Source organism: Mytilus edulis, chromosome 7, assembly GCF_963676685.1.
Source record: "Mytilus edulis chromosome 7, xbMytEdul2.2, whole genome shotgun sequence".
Taxonomy (NCBI): domain Eukaryota; kingdom Metazoa; phylum Mollusca; class Bivalvia; order Mytilida; family Mytilidae; genus Mytilus; species Mytilus edulis.
This window is the reverse complement of record NC_092350.1, coordinates 13,644,526-13,662,481: the sequence shown is the minus strand read 5'-3', so window position 1 is coordinate 13,662,481 and position 17,956 is coordinate 13,644,526. Positions and strand designations below refer to the sequence as shown.

General features: G+C 31.5%; 1 protein-coding gene across 3 annotated transcripts in view; it reads right to left on the bottom strand.

Annotated features, from left to right (window-relative positions):
- Positions 1-1,887: 1,887 nt before the first annotated feature.
- The window catches only part of LOC139530020 (transforming growth factor-beta receptor-associated protein 1-like), a 60,688-nt gene continuing 44,619 nt past the window's right edge, over positions 1,888-17,956 (bottom strand). For all 3 annotated transcript variants that reach the window (XM_071326042.1, XM_071326044.1, XM_071326043.1), the window contains one exon: positions 1,888-2,174. In XM_071326042.1, the coding sequence (XP_071182143.1) occupies positions 2,033-2,174 (142 nt within the window). In that variant the 3' untranslated portion in view covers positions 1,888-2,032. The remainder of the gene's footprint in view (positions 2,175-17,956) is intronic.

Here is a 17,956-nt window from a genome sequence, read left to right as displayed (position 1 = left end):
TTCAGACAAGGTCATTCCTGCCAAACAGCGCTAACTAAACTAATTGACGAATGGTTAAAATATTTAGATAATGGAGAAATAGTTGGTACAGTGTTTTTAGATTTCAGTAAGGCTTTTGACCTTATTAACCATGCCATACTTCTAGAAAAGTTAAAATTTTATCATATCGGAAAACATATAATAGATTGGATAAAATCATATTTGTCTGACAGACAACAAGAAGTCCAATACGCTAACATTAAATCTGATAAATCGTTTGTAAAGTATGGAGTGCCTCAAGGTTCTATTTTAGGTCCGCTGTTATTTTTAATATATATAAATGATTTACCACTTCATGTCAAACAATCCAATATGGATTTATATGCTGATGATTCAACATTGCATTTTTATGATAAAAACATTGAAAAAATAAACAGCATATTGCAAAATGATTTAAATGCTATACAATCTTGGTGTAACAATAACAGTATGAAAATCAATGCACAAAAAACTAAGTGTATGAAATTGGGTTCAAAACAAAAACTTAAACAACTATCAGAATTATGTATTACCGTCAACGAAACATGTATTGAGAATGTCCATTCTTTCAAATTACTTGGAATAGACATTGATGAAAATTTAAGCTGGGAAGATCATGTTGATCGTATATGTAAAATTATCTCATCTAAAGTATCACTTTTATATAAAATTAAAGTATATTTGCCAATACACACAAGGCAACTATTTTATAATGCATATATTCTACCATATATAGACTATTGTAGTTCAGTTTGGGGAAATTTATTACAAAAAGATTCAGATAGAATCATAAAACTTCAAAAAAGAGTAGCAAGAATTATACTGGAATGCGATATTTCTATTCCATCTAATTTCATGTTTTCTTCTTTAAAATGGCTATCTTTTACCAAAAGAATAAAATACCAACAATCAATTCTAATGTATAAAATTGTAAATGGGCTAACACCTGATTACTTAGCAATACTAAATATTGATGATGTGCAACGCCACAACTTACGATCTGTCTCTAATAATGATCTTTTTGTTCCAAGACCAAATACAAATTTTTATAAAAAATCTTTTCATTATTCTGCAACCAAAGTATGGAATAATTTACCACTCGAAATAAAGAAATGTCCTAATGTGGAATTATTCAAGAAACATAGTTATAATCATTTTCTTGAAAATTATATGCAAGTCAACTAATTTGTTTTCCTCTAACAAAACTATATCAAATATTGTCATTTATTACCCTTTGTATATTTCAATGATTGAATTGTGTATATACTAGTAATATATATTGTAAATTAATGTATGAATGTATGAATGTTAACTGTATGCATGTATTTTGTTTGAGGGCCTCAATGAAAATTAGACTATTTCTAATTGAGTTACCCTCTTTAAATAAAGAATTTATTATTATTATTATTATTATTATTATTATAGTTACATCAAGCAAAATCAAACCTTATATTACAAAACTGTTCAATAAATTTGGCAAATGTGTGCTTTAAGCATTCAAGAACTGCATTAGAAATCCCGTACAAACATTTGAACACAAAATATTCCCAAAGAAACCATTTACATCCCTCATTAATATATATTTGCTCTTCCTCCCTCGGGATTTTTTTGGGTACAGATATAGAATAAAGGACAGTCCCCTAGAACAGAATTTATTAAGCAGAAAATCAAAATGTCATACACTTATTATAAAGTTATGATAGGAATGTCTCCTAACATTATTCAGCAAAATGTGGTGCATGATATAAGACTTGTTGTGGCAGTATGAGTTACAAACAACCGTATAATGAGCCCATTTGACATACATGAAATTAATTCAAGTTACAATTTGTTATACATGTACTTATTCATGATGCACTTCCTCTATACACAAAAATTTCACTGTCAGCAAATAAAAACACCACACAGGCAAAAACTTCTTCTCACGTATAAAATGGCTGATGATGAAAAATATATTTTTATCTGAACAAATAATCTGTTAATCACTGGTATAAACTGTAGATATAGGATCATGTCAGGAACGCTTCGTACTGAACAGTTTTCCTGTTACTGGACATATATGTTTATTTTTAGCACAATGTACATGAGTCACAACACCGTTGGGATAGCGTACAAATGCAGTGTCATTAAATGCCCTGCTACAAACAGCACACATTCTGAAAAAGACAAAAAATATTTTGTTATTCAAATTTGTTAATTAAACTTAAAACTTTTATAAACTCAGTAGGATAAGGAGCTAGACATATTGTACAAACGATATATATAAAACAAGAATGTGGTATGATTGCCAATAAGACAACTCTCTACACCTGACCAAATGACACAGAAATCAACAACTATACAATAGTCTATAGGTTACTGTATGGCCTTCAACAATAAGCAAAACTCATACAGCATAGTCAGCTGTAAAAGGCACATGACAAATGTAAAGCAATTCAAACGAGAATACTAAGGGCTTAATGTATGCATAAAATAGTGAACTAAAACAAATATGATATACAGCAACAAACATCAACCACTGTCTGTATGTTGCCCTCTAGATTGGTTTGGATTATTTTTGTCTTTGGGTTGTTGGCTCCTTAACAAAAATATGACAGATTATAGTTAGCATTATCCTATCCACCACCTAAACACATCAGTGTCAAGTTAGATGTCACTAAACCCCTTAACAAATTTGAAATATTGTTCAGCCATCTCTGATTTCCTCTGATAATTGGAATTAAAGGAGTAATTCTGACATGATTTAAATGAAAGGTGTGGCATCATTAATAATTATGCAGTATAATAATATCCAATTACATTAGCAGTACTAATCTTCCTGCACCAGATGCACATGTCAACAATTTATGTCTCTTCAGTGGTGCTTAAAGCCAAATTTAATCTCCAAAGATGGTCTCTAATCAAACATTTCAAATGCATTATCATACTTTCATACAAATGTTTGAGGAGTTATTGACAAGAACCAAAAGGTTGCAGGCAATGCAAAAGTGATTGACAGGTTAATTTAGTGATGCCTCGAGGTTTAATAAAATGTAGTATTTCTGTAGTAGAATTTTAAATTCCAATGGTAAACAATATAATACATATCTATTCAAATTCCTTGTATAAGTTATTCATAATATAGGCAGAAGAGGTTTTCTAAATAATGACACAAAAATTTATTTCTTTACATATTCTTTACATTGTTTAGGTAGCTTTGATATGTTTAACCAATCACTTTATTTTTAAGTGCATTTCCTTCAGTATTGTTGCCATTTAAATTTCTAATGAGTCAGTAAAACAATAGTCAAGTCATTTTAATTGCAATCTGTTGGTTTTTACAATCATTGAAAGCAGTTTTTTTCCTAATTGATAATAGTATCTTAATCTTATCCTTTGAAAGTATAACATGTATCTGGCTTAAGCAAGCAATAGACCTCAGATGGCTGCATATGTCTGATGGTTGTTTGTATCAAAAAAATATTTTAAAAAACTCTGATGAAAATTAGACAGAAATTGAAAAAATTTAAAGCAAAAGAAAAAGAAAAAACTTTATATTTTACAGTTTCACCATATTGCTGAGATCAACTATAAGAGTAACACATTGTAATCAAACTAGGAGGAGACTAGACTTAATATAGCAAGGTGAAAATGCTCCATAGAACTACTGTCACTTTATATCATTAAATATCATCTATAATCTTTAAAATATCAAAACAACATTCCATGCCTCCAAAGCTTTTCTTGATTTACCTTCATCAGGAAAGCTCAAAGCAGAATATTTGAAAGCCAAAGATGAGTATAAGTCATAAAACAGTTGTAGTGCTTTATGACCAAAAGGGCCTTAAAATAATAGCCAATTCTATTTAATGTCAACTTTAAATATTTGTCAAAATATAAAATAGCATCTCCAAAATAAAATCAAACAATTTTAATGGATTTCATTTTGAAATCAAATAAATCAGTTTTTTGTCAAGATTACTCATTTAATATGTTTCCTTGCTTATAAAAGGACAGTTAAATGAAGACAAATAATTCACCACACCTGACAACTTATAACTCTCAACAACCTATAAAGTTGTTCAATTAATGTTGATAGGCAAGTGTCAATATCTTCTTCACAAATTCCTTCTGACATATTAGTATCCTGAGTGAGAAAGTCAGTGAAAACTTTCAGTAAATATAAAAAAGAAGATGTGGTATGATTGCAAATGAGACAACTGTCCACAAGAGACCAAAATGACACAGACATTAACAACTATAGGTCACCGTACGGCCTTCAACAATGAGCAAAGCCCATACCGCATAGTCAGCTATAAAAGGCCCTGATAAGACAATGTAAAACAATTCAAACAAGAAAACTAACGGCCTTATTCATATAAAACCAGGTGTTCCGCAGGGCGCAGCTTTATACGACCGCAGAGGTCGATCCCTGAACAGTTGGGGCAGGTATGGACAAAAAATTTTAGCGTGATACAGCTCTGAATTTGGATTGTGATCAAATTTTTGACATTATATGGGTTTTTTACACAAAACAAATGTCAAGATTTTACAAATCAATAAAAGATTTCTTCTTCAAACTTATTTAAATCCAAAATTAAATAGTTGACACAGCATAGGTTTCTGACACAGAATGAATGTGGTCTAATGAACTTAAATTTTTTTTTGCCTTTGAGCAATTCACTATGCTGTTGAATATTAATCCTGTCAAAAAAATGTTTGAAGAAATTTTCTTTTCATTTATGAAATCTGAAATGAGAACAAGTATGGACACAACTTTTAAGCTAAAAATATTTATAAGGAAAAAAAAACTTCATCAGCAACATTTTATATTGGCAAATTTCCAATGAAGTTATTTACATAAAGTTATTGGCAAATAAAAATAGAAAATGACATCATAGTCATGTCTGGCAAATGTCCAACATACATTATCTAATAACATTTTAGATAAGATAAGGAAAAAAAGCTTCATCAGCAACATTTATATTGGCAAATTTCCAATGAAGTTATTTACATAAAGTTATTGGCAAATAAAAATAGAAAGTGACATCATAGTCATGTCTGGCAAATTTCCAACATATATTATCAACTACTATTCTATACAAAGAAAGATAACTCCAATTGAAAATTAATTGCTATTGCACAATATTGTGCAATTAGATATTTCTTGCTATTGTGCAATACTGTGCAATTGAAAATTTCTTGCTATTGCACAATACTTGATATGGAATCCTGATTTGGACCAACTTGAAAACTGGGCCCTTAATCAACAAGAGTGCACACGCTGAAATGTCTCGCCTTCTATAATAATCATTGATATTATGTTGATAGTCCTAAGTATAAAGCTAAGCTTTATTACAACTGTCACATAAGCTTAACATTAACCAAGATAACTAAACAAAGACCAATGAACCTTGAAAATGAGGTCAAGGTCAGATGAACCAGGCAGACATGTACATCTAACAATGCTTCTATACAACATACATAGTTGACACATTACTTATAGTTTAAGAAAAATAGACCAAAACACAAAAACTAAACACTGTGCAATGAACCGTGAAAATGAGGTCGCGGTCAAATAAAACCTGCGTGACTGACATAAAGATCATAAAATATTTCCATACATCAAATATAGTTGACCTATGCCATATAGTATTAGATAAAAAGACCAAAACTCAAAAACTTAACTTTGACCACTGAACCATGAAAATGAGGTGAAGGTCACATGACACCTGCCCGCTAGACATGTACACTTCACAATCATTCCATACAACAAATATAGTAGACCTATTGCATATGGTATGAGAAAAGCAGACCAAAACACAAAAACTTAACTATAACCACTGAACCATGAAAATGAGGTCAAGGTCAGATGACACCTGCCAGTTGGACATGTACACCTTACAGTCCTTCCATATACTGAATATACTAGCCATATTGCTTATAGTATCTGAGATATGGACTTGACCACCAAAACTTAACCTTGTTCACTGATCCATGAAATGAGGTCGAGGGCAAGTGAAAACTGTCTGACAGACATGAGGACCTTGCAAGGTACGCACATATCAAATATAGTTATCCTATTACTTATAATAAGAGAGAATTCAACATTACAAAAAATTTGAACTTTTTTTTCAAGTGGTCACTGAACCATGAAAATGAGGTCAAAGACATTGGACATGTGACTGACGGAAACTTCGTAACATGAAGCATCTATATACAAAGTATGAAGCATCCAGGTCTTCCACCTTCTAAAATATAAAGCTTTAAAGAAGTGAGCTAACGCCGCCGCCGTAGCCGCCGCCGCCGCCGGATCACTATCCCTATGTCGAGCTTTCTGCAACAAAAGTTGCAGGCTCGACAAAAATCAAAGTACATGTTTAGATAAAGCATATCAAATAAGCCCAATAATTTAATTTTTGTTAAAATCAAACTTAGTTTAATTTTGGACCCTTTGGACCTAAATGTAGACCAATTTGAAAACTGGACCAAAAATTAAGAATCTACATACACAGTTAGATTTGGCATATCAAAGAACCCATTTATTCAATTTTTGATGAAATCAAACAAAGTTTAATTTTGGACCCCCATCTGGACCAACTTGAAAACTAGGCCAATAATTAAAAATCTAAGTACATTTTTAAATTCAGCATATCAAAGAACACCAAGGATTCAATTTTTGTTAAAATCAAACTAAGTTTAATTTTGGACTCTTTGGGCCTTAATGTAGACCAATTTGAAAATGGAACCAAAAATTAAGAATCTACATACATAGTTAGATTCGGCATATCAAAGAACCCCAATTATTCAATTTTTGATGAAATCACACAAAGTTCAATTTTGGACCCTTTGGGCCCCTTATTCCTAAACTGTTCGGACCAAAACTCCCAAAATCAATCCCAACCTTCCTTTTGAGGTCATAAACCTTGTGTCAAAATTTCATAGATTTCTATTCAAATAAACTAAAGTTATAGTGCGAAAACCAAGAAAATGCTTATTTGGGCCCTTTTTGGCCCCTAATTCCTTAAATATTGGGACCAAAACTCCCAAAATCAATCCCAACCTTCCTTTTGTGGTCATAAACCTTGTGTTAAAATTTCATTGATTTCTATTCACTTTTACTAAAGTTAGAGTGCCAAAACTAAAAGAATTCGGACGCCAACGACGACGACGCCAACGTGATAGCAATATACGACCAAAAAATTAAAATTTTTGCAGTCGTATAAAAATGAACGAAAAATTAATATGTAAAATTTTTACAAGTAAAATTAAACAACAAAGATCAGACATTTCTAGGATAATTAGCTTCAGTCATACATGCTTTCAATTAGGAAGTGTCTGACCCAATATTTGACAGCAATAAATTTAAAACCACCAAATAATAGTATTTCAGGTCAGGATGATTGTCTTTTCAATCTGATTTTTTTATAGAGATTCTCTAACTGAATGTCTGACATGATACCATCTTCAATTTAATGGTAACAGCCAAAAAGTAACTTAACTGAACAGGATTCAAATGTTCATAAGAGTATTTGACCCATAATAGGTTTTCATCAATTACTGAATAAAATGGTGAACTAAGATGGCACAAGGGAAACAATTGTATGACACAATATGATATGATAGATACAATTATTTATACAACATTGTTTTACAAAATATTTAAATGCAACTGCATACTCATGCAACTGAATAGGACTGAAGCAAAAATATTTCAGCACAATAAAAAAAATAATCTGTAGATATACATAGACGTGGGAAGAATCATTGATGTAATATCTTTGTAATGAAGACATACCATAATGGGATGTTACTACAAAGTTTTTCCATTCATTAAACAAACCAACTGCATGCTAACATGCTATGTTTTTTAAGTCAATTAAGATTTTTGAATTGACAATGTTTTTCTATTATTTTTATAAGAGTACAACTAGATACCACAACATCTCATGACACCATTTTCCAGTAAATATGGCTTTAAGGCTTATCTCCTATAATTTTCAACTTCCATTCAATTTAAGATTTGTGAGATATTACCATGATAAATTAAAGTATATACAAGAACAACTGTTGGTTTTCCCGTTTGAATGGTTTTACAATAGTAATTTTGGGGCCCTGCATAGCTTGTTGTTCGGTGTGAGCCAACACTCTGTGTTGAAGGCCGTACATTGACCTATAATGGTTTACTTTTTCTGACGTAGTCGGTATAGTTTCAGTTTTTGACCTTTGAACTTAAGGACGCTTAACTATGGCAACAGAATACGCATGCTCGAAAATCCTTTCTGTGATTGGACAAAATGCTGTCATGGTGGGTGATTTGGTTGTGTTTGAAAAAACATCTCGTTAATTATATCATGATGGAAAGTAAGTGAAAAACTATAAATATTTGACTAGATCTTACAAAAATTTATATTTTTATTAAAATAATTGCTTCTCCAATAGCTCTTTGCATCCGTGACAGCTGTTTATTCGGGACAATTATATAATTTTTAATGTAAACTTTGTTGTACGAACGTACATGTCTTTTAGAACGCACCTACGCATGTGAGATTTCCGCTGGGTTTTGGTGAATGTAAACAGAAAAGATACGAGGACCGAGAATACTGAACACAAACAGAGAAAACGTTATTTAAATGGTATCTTTGTGCTTCTGAAGGTTATTGAAATGATAGTTTTAAACATATACTCAAATTTAAATACGTCGGATATCTTTTTTAAAGATAGTTCTCGTTTAATTTGTTATTTGGATTGAGAGTTGTCTTATTGGCACTCACACCACATCTTCCTATATTTATTTATACATTGACACTGAGATGTCCATGCTCAACAAAGTCATGGGGTTTGCAAACGTCATTATAAAACTCAACTTTTGAATTGGTAAAGAAAATTAGATCAAAGTACCAGCTTGACCTATATTTCACAAATTCCAAACAACTTTTGGAATTTCAAATTAGAAAGCCAAAAACATGACAATTAACTGCTCAAGGGTAACTGATGTGCATCTCTTAAATTGTCTGGTGTAGGAATGATAAAACTAAGTTTCAAAGGAGATTTGTGAAAATTGGCCAATTAAAATCTAAAATTGCTTCTGGCAGTCATGTTTTTCATCACCCAGAACAAAATGAAAAAGAATGTGTATGCAAGAAATCCCGTTTTTTATTCTTGCCATCTTTATTTCAAATTTGCTAAGGGGTTTCAGAGGAAATGTTGAAAATGTATGCTGTCAAACTCAATGTTAATGGACAACTGACAAACAATTGAGTGGTGATAATAATAACTGACAGACTAAAATCCTCTGACTTTTCATCTTTGGAACTTATGTATTCTAGATTTTCTTTAATGCCTGTCTGAATCAAACCCAACAACTCCTATTATGAATTAATGATGCTTAAATTTAGCCAAATGAAGGTTGCTTTTTAGAGGTCCAAATAATGTTTAATTTCATCATTTGGATTCCGGTGAATTATGTTGTCTCACTGGCAATCATACTGCATCTTATTCTTATATTGAAGTTTACTATTCTCCAGGTTTGGGACCTTAAGCTACAAAATGACCCTCAGTATCCATATATATCAGTAACAAAGATAAAATGAAGATAGCCTGATAAATAGGTATAGAAGGGTGTATTCTCAAAAAATAGTCTTAGGTGGCGTAACTAACTTACGTAATACAAACCAAATTTGGACTCAAGTCTGAATGCACTAATGAGGAAATAATGAAATCTTTTTATGTGGTTTACTAAACATTTGATTATAAATTCCATGGTTGACAATAATTTGTTCTGTGTAGGTAGATTAATATGTTACAATGATGATGCTATAATTTGACTAACAATGTGTCAATGATCTCGTCAATACTAGTGTCATTGATGACTGTATAAGGCAGCGTAACACCCACATTGTCTAGGTTATACTAAACTTATCTTAGCACTTCATTAATTGAATGGAATTCATATACATATGTACCACTAAACAGGAACTAGCAGCCTACAATTATTCAATTTTTTTACATAAATAAGGCTGTTGGTTTTCTCATTTGAATTGTTTTACATTGTCATTTCGAGGTTTTTTATAGCTGACTATGCAGTATGGGCTTTGCTCATTGTTGAAGGCCATACGGTGACCTATAGTTGTTAATTTCTGTGTCATGTTGATCTCTTGTGGAGAGTTATCTCATTGGCAATCATACCACATCTTCTTTTTTACAAGTAAACTGTCAAAAGTTAATTTTGTCAGACAAGGTGTGAGGAAAATATCATAAATATTGCTGTTCTAAAGTTGGATCTCAAAATATCACAAATGAAGATTCAAGAAATAAATTTTTCATATTTCATTCCATTTATAGACAAGTAACAAAAAGGGGAGAACAGAAAAAAAAATTGTCAATTATTCTTTTACTGTCTATTAGTGTGAACTAAGTTATGGTAGGACTATATATTGATGGGAACAAGAAGTCTAAAATTTGTAATAAACTCTGCTCTAATCAATGGTGTGATTCTAGTTTGATTAAATTTAATATTCATTCAGAAATCATTGAACTGTATCTGTCTCAATATCGCAAAATGATATATATACTTCCAAAAATACAATCAATGAAAAAATAGCAAAATCTGTCTTTAAAGGTATAGAATGAATGAAAAATAATGTTGGAAGACATGCATCTTTTTGCACTTAAATTTAATAACTCAACAATTTATTCAAATAAGTATTTAAATTTCGCACTCCTCTTTTGAATTCTGGTTTATAATTATCTGATAAAGTAGAGTTAGATTTGCTAGCTGCCTTAGACTAAGTTTTTTCAGTTCATGTAAAATCGGTCAAACCAAAAAAACAGTGTGTAATTAAAGCTTCTTTTTTTTCAATTCAACATTTTAAGCAGACCTTAAATTTTGGAAAGGCCTTGGTCAGAGGTGGATTTAGGGGGGGGGGGGGGGGGGGGGGGGGGGCGGCCCCTCCTTTTTGGGAAAAATTTGGTTGCTTATATAGGGAATCACTGAAGCGTGACTGGAGCGGGCCCCCACTTATGAAAATTTCTGGATCCGCCACTGTTGGTGGCTGAGCTGTTTTAGTACTTGGTAGATATCCACCATTACAGATAACTGCTTGGTTAGGAGTTAGAGATCTCACAAACATGTTTAACCCTGCCGCATTTTTGCGCCTGTCCCAAGTCAGGAGCCTCTGGCCTTTGTTAGTCTTGTATTATTTTAATTTTAGTTTCTTGTGTACAATTTGGAAATTAGTATGGCGTTCATTATCACTGGACTAGTGTATATTTGTTTAGGGGCCAGCTGAAGGACACCTCCGGGTGCGGGAATTTCTCACTACATTGAAGACCTGTTGGTGACCCTCTGCTGTTGTTTTTTATTTGGTCGGGTTGTTGTCTCTTTGACACATTCCCCATTTACATTCTCAATTTTATTCCACATGAGTAAATCAGAAGAGGTCACCACAGTTAGTGACAAAGTTTGCCAGTTCTATGTATATAAATGTGAAATATCTCACTAACTTAATTTTATTCATCTAAGTATAAAACTTACAACCATGAAATTGAATTCATTTACAATAAGTACCGATTATCAGGTAATCTGCATGTTGATATTGTAAAATATCAGCTGCGAGACATAATATGAAGCTTTTTGTTGAGTGAGCGTAGCGAATGAGATCAAAAAGCCTTCATATAATGTCAAGCAGCTGATATTTTACAATATCAATATGCAGATAATCTGATAATCGATTTATCTGGCTATATTTGCGTGTTTCAGAAGTGTTTTCTTTGTTTCACCAGCACACAAAAGATGACTTGATAAGTTCGGGTCAAAGTTATTAACGTCGGTTCAAACATTATGACGTCACTGATATGTCCGGGTCAAAGTTATTAAGGCCGGGTTAACGTATTTGACGTCACAAAGACATGATACGGAATAATATTAAGAGCTGAACAGAGTGATATAGACAGTGGGACGACCGATAATGGGTCTTAAACTATCTTTAAAAAAAATATCCAACGTATTTTAATTTGAGTATATGTTTGAAACTATCATTTTGATAACATTTAGAAGCACAAAGATACCATTTAAATAATGTTTTCTTTGTTTGTGTTCAGTATTCTCTGTCCTCGTATCTTTCTGTTTACATTCACCAAAACCCCGCGGAAATCTCACATGCGTATGTGCGTTCTAAAAGTCATGTACGTTTGTACAACAAAGTTTACATTAAAAACTATATAATTGTCCTGAATAAACAGCTGTCAAATGCAAAGAGCTATTGGAGAAGCAATTATTTTAATAAAAATATAAATTTTTGTAAGATCTAGTTCAAATATTTATAGTTTTTCACTTGCTTTCCATCACGATATGATTAACGAGACGTTTTTTCAAACACAACCAAATCACCCACCATGACAGCATTTTGTCCAATCACAGAAAGGATTTTCGAGCATGTGTATTCTGTTGCCATAGTGAAACGTCCTTAAGTTCAAAGGGCACGAACCGAAACTAATACCGACTACGTCGGAAAAATACCTAACAGTTAATATATGAATTTTGTTTTACAAAGTGCAGCTGGTGGTTTCTTAAATGCTTAGTAGCAGGAAGAGAAAACCAGCATCTTGTTTATCAAATACCACAATATACAAGTCCGCTACATCTATATCGGACAATTATAATCTGTTCACAATGTCAAGTGATAAAACCTTCCTAAAACATATCCTATATAATAATAACAACCAAAATATGAGCACAGAAAATAGCTCGGAATATCACCTAAAATATTTGCTCAGAGAAGGTCATGTTTTATTTTTCTTCACCATTTGGGACTGTTTTTTCATTAGTATGACAACATTGCTTACCCTTGTACACAGGTAAAAGTGCATCATACAATATACGCATGAAGGCGAATATGCAAGAAAGTCATGAGCAAATTGTGCAATATTTGAACTATGCGTATACAGCTCCCTTAAACAATTAATTTCCAATTAAAAAGATGTTCTATACATCTGTCTTATTTTTAACTCATTTGACAGGTCGAGTAAATTGTTTCTCAATGTTTTTTTATTTTTTTTTTTATTTTTATTATTTATAACTTCCAATTTACAACATAATATACACAAATATAATAGCAATATATATATAATATATAAATCTATAGATATTATCTAATCAATACATCTTTCTATTAGGAAGCAATTTTTTTTTTTTTTTTTAAATATACAAATATTAGATAAAGAGTAAAGCAGTTTGAACACTGGAGAGAGAGAGGTAGAAAGAGAAAGAGAGATAATAGTGTGGTGAGTTTTCAATATAATTCATCTAGAAATTCATCTCAATGTTTATATACATGTACCTATATATTTGAATACTCTGAAGTATGTAATTCGTGGCCAAGGTCTGATTTTAAACTTGCTCAATGGTTTAATAAAGGAAACTGATGACATAGCTCACATTACTGCAGAATGCATTGAGTGTGTAGGCAAAGGTAAAATATTTGGTTATTTTGCTTGTTAGTTGAACTTTCCAGTAATTATCAGGTTTGGTAAACTACCCTCCTTTAAGAGTAGCTAATCTATTTGTCTGTAGGACTAGACTACTCCGAAAGGAGGGTAGTATACCTGACCTAATAATGACTTCACAGTTCTACTAACAAGCAAGCTAACCAAACATTCTACCTTTGCCTACACACTCAATGCAATCTGCTGTAACCCTTTGGGCAAGGTGAGCTGAAAAAGGATCAATTTTGGGACTATGCATTCCTGTATTTCTTGTGATTGAACACTTAACACTTCCAAAAGATTGATTACTATTTCAAGGAATTCACAGGTGTTAAAATCGTCTTACTTCACCGGTAATATCAAAATACCTATTTCCTATCACTCAAACAAATCTGTTCCTCAAAGAAATTGTTATAAACACATTTATACTTATCAAAAATATTCCTGTCTAAATATGAAGATAAACATTCAATAGATTTATCATTTGTTTATTTATGTAAAGTAAATACAAGTCATCTTATATGATAAATTTTATCATTTATTCATATAGTAGTCAGTACTTTGGTTTATAATTCTACATAGATAGTAATTTATCAAAAAGGAATGAGTGTCTTAAAATACATAATATTTAATAACAGCAGTTTAGACAGACAGATCATAACCCTGTGACCCTGCAAATTACATGCATTATAGTTACTTTTTAAATGGATGTGATTTCCTCTGAAGCAACTCGATTATACTTTAAACCTGGAGATCTGCCCAAATTATACAACTTAATCCATAGTCAGTTAGTGTTCCCTTATACAAGAGATGAGTAAAGTCTTGTTTCACCTTAATGCTTCATAATTGGATACAAGTAAAATAAATTATAAAAAATGTTTATGACTTTAAACACTTTCTTATGAATGTTATACTTATAATGATCTTCCAAAAATAATTTTTGTGTCATACATTTTTGGTTTAGTTATTTACAACTTGAAACATGATAAAACGTATTTCATTTTTTTCATTACAGTAATGCAATTCTGTAAAGTTGACTTTGCAAGGGCTTGTATTTTTCTATGCTGCTCACAGATGTGGAAGTTCATCTGTTCATATTAGGGGGAAAGAAAGTCATGCTTTTCTTAAACTGCATGATAAAAACTAAATCTGTTGGATGTTTCCTGAATAATATTTAAGTATGCTGAAAACATGATTTATCTATTAGAAGTAATAGACTTTGAACTTGTCAGTAACTGGTGGTACCCTTATTTCAGTACTTTGTTGCTTGTCATTTTGTTAGTTGTTTTGAGTGCTTCCTGTTGATACAATAAGTCAAGCCTTTCACAACTGATTTTTACAGTTTGTTCTTGTTTTGTAGTGTGACTTCACTTACCCTTGTGTGTGCCTCACTCACTGCAGTCACATGTTCATGTGACACTCTAAGTCAGAAACTTATTTGTCAGTGCACTGGGGGTCTTTTATCATATTTTAGAAATTATATCCTTTATACAATTTGTTGCTATAATGGCAGATGTTTAGAAATTGTTTTTATCTTTTCAGGATTTGCCTATATTAGACAATTCAGTGTTTGACATATCATATAAACAATTGCTTTGTGTTGAAAAACATGTGTTGCCTTATATACATTGGTTTTGTCTTTCAGGGTTTTAATCTGTTTTGGGATGCTGCCTCATTGTCATTTTGATCACATCTCTTTTTGTAAATATTCATATATAAATGTGTCATCATTCAGCTTTAAATCTAAAATAATCTTTCGGGGTCATTTATATTTCATTTTAACTTTATTCAAAAGCAGATCTCATTAATAAATATATACATAGAAAAAATGCAAATTATTCGTATTATCAGAACAAAATGTCTTAACTTTCTCACATACATCAAAGTAGTAATAGTGTGGTTGTTCTGCGTGGAAACAGTTTGTGTGAATCACTGAACAGGTCACACACTTAACAATGAAGATGAATTTCTTTTGACAACTAAATAATGACTTTTGTCATTCTGAAATAGGTATTTTCTGTCTACATCTAGGTGTGACTAACATTAGGGACTATTATGGGAAAATAAGCATGAATTTTAGAGTCATTTTTGTGAATCTGCTAAAAAAGGGAAACAAACTCTAAATCTAATTTAATGCAAGATCAGCATTGTTTTTAACATTATCACATTATCAGAGGTGTATTGAAATGATATTTTATTTCAATATATCCATGATTATCAAACATTGTATGACAAACTATTCAATATGATTATCTTATAACCACCAAGAATAGAACTTGACCAGTATTTTATGGTCCATGACATTATACATCCTTGGCTATTAGTTCATTTATTTTTTTGTCTAGACGCTGGCAAAACAAGACAAATTCGGAGCAGCATTTAAAAAGCAATCTGACAAAAGAGAAATATCAGAGGTCCATGTATTATTTAATTGTTCACGGAAATCAGTTACACATTTTCTACTACTAATTAAAGTATTTAATCAGCAAATATTATTAAGTGTAAAATATGAAGTTATGCCAAACTTGGTCACATTTTAAAAGTTTCAAGCGAAACAAAGTGTAAAATAATGTATATAGAAAGCTCTTTAAACCAACAATGAAAAAGAACATTGACCTCATTCCATTGAGGATGTTTAATCAAACAATCCCCATCAATGGACTACAGTTCAATATTCAAACAAATTCTCTTTATATAGTTGTCCCTGTAAATCATATATAATGTCTACATAGTTATAAAATACAATAGGATCAGAGGATTTGTGTAATCAGGTGTTTGTTTATTGTTACCTGTCTGAGCAATGAATGATCCCATCAAATAACATATGGTATGGACAGGGTTAAAAGTACAAGTTTTATGTCATAAAATGTCCATGATGCTACAAATGGTGGAGATCTTTGCAAAATCAAAGCCAAATAACCATTTTTATTTATCTTGTAACATACCAAACTTAGTTTGCAGGGCACTGCTATCCAAAGATAAATATTTTCAAATTGAAAATACCTGGCAATGATTTAGAATATATCTCCTGATTATTGAATAATAAATTTAAGGTATCCTGCATCCTCATGTAGATGAGGGCCAAATTGAGACAGCAACCAACAGACCAAAAAAAATCAAATCAAATAACAAGTTACAGTGGCGCTGAACTTACTCTTTATTTAGTTTTTCCTGTGATTTCCTTCTTTTATGAGTATAAACTGCAAATAACTTGAAAAATTGTTGACCAATTGGCAATCTGAAGAGTCAAAGCTGTTTGAGCTTTCATTATAGTAAGATAAAATGTGTGTATAAAGCTGAATTTAAGCAGCTGTAAAAAGTAAGAATATTACAGAAACAACCAGATGCTTTGAGGGCACAGCTTTATACGAACGCAGAGATTGAACCCTGAACGGTTGGGGCAAGTATGGACACAACATTAATATAAAAAATAAGATGTGGTATGATTGCCAATGAGACAACTATCCACAAAAGACTAAAATGACACAGACATTAACAACTATAGGTCACCGTATGGCCTTCAACAATGAGCAAAGCCTATACCGCATAGTCAGCTATAATAGGCCCCGATAAGACAATGTTAAACAATTCAAACGAGAAAACTAACGGCCTTATTTATGTAAAAAAATGAACTAAAAACAAATATGTAACACATAAACAAACGACAACCACTGAATTACAGGCTTAAGCTGGATTCAAATTTGGATTGTGATTAAATAGTTGACACAGCATAGGTTTCTGACACAGAATGAATGTGGTCTTATGAACCTAAAAAATTTGTTTGCCTTTGAGCAATTCACTATGCTGTTGAATATTAATCCTCTTAAAAAAATGTTCGAAAAAATTTTCTTTTTATTTATGAAATCTGAAATGAGAAAAAATATTAAAATGTAAAAAAAGTGCTTGTAATCACTGAATGGTAAAGATTGTTTTAATTTATTAGTTGGTAGTAAAAGTGAATAAACTTTGTATATTGTATAAAACAATGATTTAAGTTGATTCAACTACTATTCTGGACAAAGAAAGATAACTCAAATTTTCAAAGAATATTTCATAAAAACTGTGCAATTGAAAATTTCTTGCTATTACTCAATATTGTGCAATTAGATATTTCTTGCTATTGCGCAATACTGTGCAATTGAAGATTTCTTGCTATTGCACAATACTGTGCAATTGAAGATTTCTCGCTATTGTGCAATACTGTGCAATTGAAAATTTCTTGCTATTGCACAATACTGTGCAATTGAAGATTTCTTGCTATTGTGGAATACTGTGCAATTGAAAATGTCTTGCTATTGCACAATACTTAATATAATAATTTTTGACCAACTTGAAAACTGGGCCCATAATCAAAAATCTAAGTACATGTTTAGATTCAGCATATCAAAGAACCCAAAGAATTCAATTTTTGTTAAAATTAAACTAAGTTTAATTTTGGACCCTTTGGACCTTAAAGTAGACCAATTTGAAAACA